Genomic DNA, 3,208 nt, shown 5'->3' with positions numbered 1-3,208 from the left:
CAAAATTATATCTATTTTTATATACATTTATATACTTACCTTTTAGGAGGCAGGGCTGGAAAGCATGTTCCTACAATAATACCTTCAGTATGATTTCCCAAACGTTGGTTGCCAAGCTCCTCAACAGTACAAAAAGCATGTGTTCTTGATCCATACATTGATAACTAGCCTACTTGTTTACAAGAGAAGACACAAACATGCAGTGGGAAATTGTGAACAAGTTTGAGGAAACCCAGTCTCTGTTCTGAAAGCAGCTACAAAAATTTGCTAGTTTTAACTGAAATAATGGCATTAGAGGCATTTATCAATGGCAATGTGCCAAGTGTTTCTTATCATGGAAAGATGAAAATAAAATTGGACTTTAGGCAGAGACCAAAAACCTTTGGAAACATCAGTTGGTTATGTAATAAATAGTTTAAGCCATTAACAATTTATAAGTTTGTATGTTGGAAAAAAAACCTTGCTGTAGATCTATAAAAACTGGAAGATTGTTAAATGACAAGTTGTCAACTGTCATTCTGCAGCTAATGATAAAATTAAATTGATATCAGGCTGGCTGCTAAGGTCAATACTAAAACACATTCCTCCAACTTTTATACAATTGCCCCCTAGTGAGCAAAGTACAAAATTAAAACTGACAGCCCGAACCTACACAACCTACAATACGTAGTGTAGTATTTTAGAATTCATACTTGAATTAAAATGTCACTTAAATTACAAAGTCATCATTCAAAAACTATGCTGCGTAAAACTATTTGTGTAGAGAGAAGATGCATTAAACCGGACCCAGCTTAATTTAAGACTGCCCACCAGCTTCAGACTCTTCCGTGTTAAAGCGTATGTCAAGGCAAAAGAAACACATTTATTTGTACATCTCTGGAATACATGCACATTCCCCCAATGGTTTATCTCTTTAAACACACTACAAGTACAGAAAAATAACTGTTGGTGTGCCAGAAATAGTGTGCGCTCCTGCCTTCCATCTTAACGCGACAGCCAACTTTGAATTCCTAAATATGTAGTGTCAGCCCTGCCTACTGCTTTCGTGATGCATTACAAAGAATACAGACCTCTCCTCACCTCCCTCCCCTCTGCTGATCTCCGTTACAAAGAATACAGACCTCTCCTCATCTCCCTCCCCTCTGCTGATCTCCGTTACAAAGAATACAGACCTCTCCTCATCTCCCTCCCCTCTGCTGATCTCCATTACAAAGAGTACAGACCTCTCCTCATCTCCCTCCCCTCTGCTGATCTCCATTACAAAGAATACAGACCTCTCCTCATCTCCCTCCCCTCTGCTGATCTCCGTTACAAAGAGTACAGACCTCTCCTGCCCTCCCTCCCCTCTGCTGATCTCCGTTACAAAGAATACAGACCTCTCCTCATCTCCCTCCCCTCTGCTGATCTCCGTTACAAAGAATACAGACCTCTCCTCATCTCCCTCCCCTCTGCTGATCTCCATTACAAAGAATACAGACCTCTCCTCATCTCCCTCCCCTCTGCTGATCTCCATAACCCTCCTTGTGCATCAACATCGAGCACGGGATGTTATCAGTTCACAAGATTTCTGGAAACATCAACAGTTATTTTTTGCACTCATCAAACAGACATTACAAACACTTTCAATTGTATATTTAATAGACTAAATAAGAAACGTTTGAGGGTTAACATACACTTTACCTATATGAAGGAGCGGCTTCTCCCAAAACGTCCTCAAAAACAAGAGCATGATGCTCATCTTCATTCGCTAACTGAACATTTAGCTATAATGGCACCATTAAATGCCCGATTCTTACCTGTGTTTGCTATTTGACATTGATCTTTCTGTGCCCGGATGATTGTAGATTTGCTACACTTAATGGTCAGAGGCAGTTTTTGCCACCGCCAGGCATCAGAAGAGAACATTGTTGCATACACTGTTAACTTTAATAAAAACACACGCAGCAGAAAGTATACAAACTTAATTCCAAAGATTAACTTATTCAACCCCCTTCCAAGAACCCATAATTACAAGCATTTAAAAACATCAATTTCGTATCAGCAGCCAAACTACCCATGACATTGCTATTTTCCTAGAGTATTACTGTATCCCCAAAAGCTATGACAGAACAATTACACCGTACAAGGGAGGACGTTGGAATTGATGTGTTTAATGCGTAATCACTAATTAAGGAGCAGTTTTAAATATGTTTTTAGAAGTAGAAAATATATACTTTCAGCAGTATATGTTTATTATCTGTATGTAGCTACATGCAGCCATTCTTACAGGGATTCTGTATCGTGTTCTATTTCCTTTCATCTTTTTTCTCTCTCAAATAGTATAGAGCAATGATGAAACCTACCATAGGTTCCTTTGAGTATTTAAGCAAGAAAAACCCTCTTTCACTAAAATGGTATAGCCTACTTTATCTAGTTAGCAGATGAAGCTTGCCTTTATTGAACATGTCTGAGCCTATTTTTCCACAGGCAACTCCTCCATCAAATGAAAAGCTTGGGCCAGGATCCTGCCTTCAGTATTATGGAGCATTATTTGTAAACTGGAAATCTACTAGGCTTTGTAGGTTCATTTGTCTGTTTTACCCAAGTAGAAGCAGAATATAGCTTTGCAACCTCCCCCTAACAAAAAGGAAAAACAATTCTGATAGCATTCACTTCTGCAAAACTGCTGCCGCCGATTTACAAGTAATCAAAAACGGAACACTTGAGTTAAAGAGGAAAAAAAACATTATTGAATAATCCTAAACTTTTTTTTTTATCAACTTTTTATAGAAATGTAATTATAGGCGCATTTGAAAATCGCAAAAGAGTGGGATTTATGGTTTTTGAACATGAAACTATTTGCAGCTCGTTATCCAACAAAATGGAAACCATGGCTTTTAAGTGAAAAAACACTGAAAACCTACATATTAACATTTGTACCCATGTTCTTGCTGTCCATTTGTAGCTGGCGTGCAAAGGTTGTGCATACAAAAAAAAAGGGAAAATAAATCTCTTTAAATAGGAGCAAGAAAGGCAGCACCCGGAGTATAATTATCAGGGTCACCAACACCATTATCCCCCAAGTGATCTTCAGTAGGTAACTTGCAGAAGATGTCCTATTTCTTGGTGTGGGAAAAGGACACAAGGCATGGGTCGAGAATAAAGCTGCTTTTAGGATTCTCCAAAGGGATAAGGCCCATGCATACTCTGGAAGAAGAAAAAAAAAAAA

At 38.5% G+C, this 3,208-nt stretch overlaps 1 protein-coding gene across 1 annotated transcript in view; it reads right to left on the bottom strand.

The window, feature by feature from the left end:
* Positions 1–2,825: 2,825 nt before the first annotated feature.
* CUNH6orf106 (chromosome unknown C6orf106 homolog) overlaps positions 2,826–3,208 on the bottom strand; it is a 37,226-nt gene continuing 36,843 nt past the window's right edge. Inside the window, exon 5 of the mRNA XM_018560601.1 lies at positions 2,826–3,186. Within this exon, the coding sequence (XP_018416103.1) occupies positions 3,151–3,186 (36 nt within the window). The 3' untranslated portion in view covers positions 2,826–3,150. The remainder of the gene's footprint in view (positions 3,187–3,208) is intronic.

The sequence above is a fragment of the Nanorana parkeri genome, unplaced genomic scaffold, assembly GCF_000935625.1.
Source record: "Nanorana parkeri isolate BGI_ZX_2015 unplaced genomic scaffold, ASM93562v1 scaffold468, whole genome shotgun sequence".
NCBI lineage: Eukaryota > Metazoa > Chordata > Amphibia > Anura > Dicroglossidae > Nanorana > Nanorana parkeri.
The sequence above is the reverse complement of the archived record's forward strand: the minus strand, read 5'-3'. Positions and strand labels throughout refer to the sequence as shown.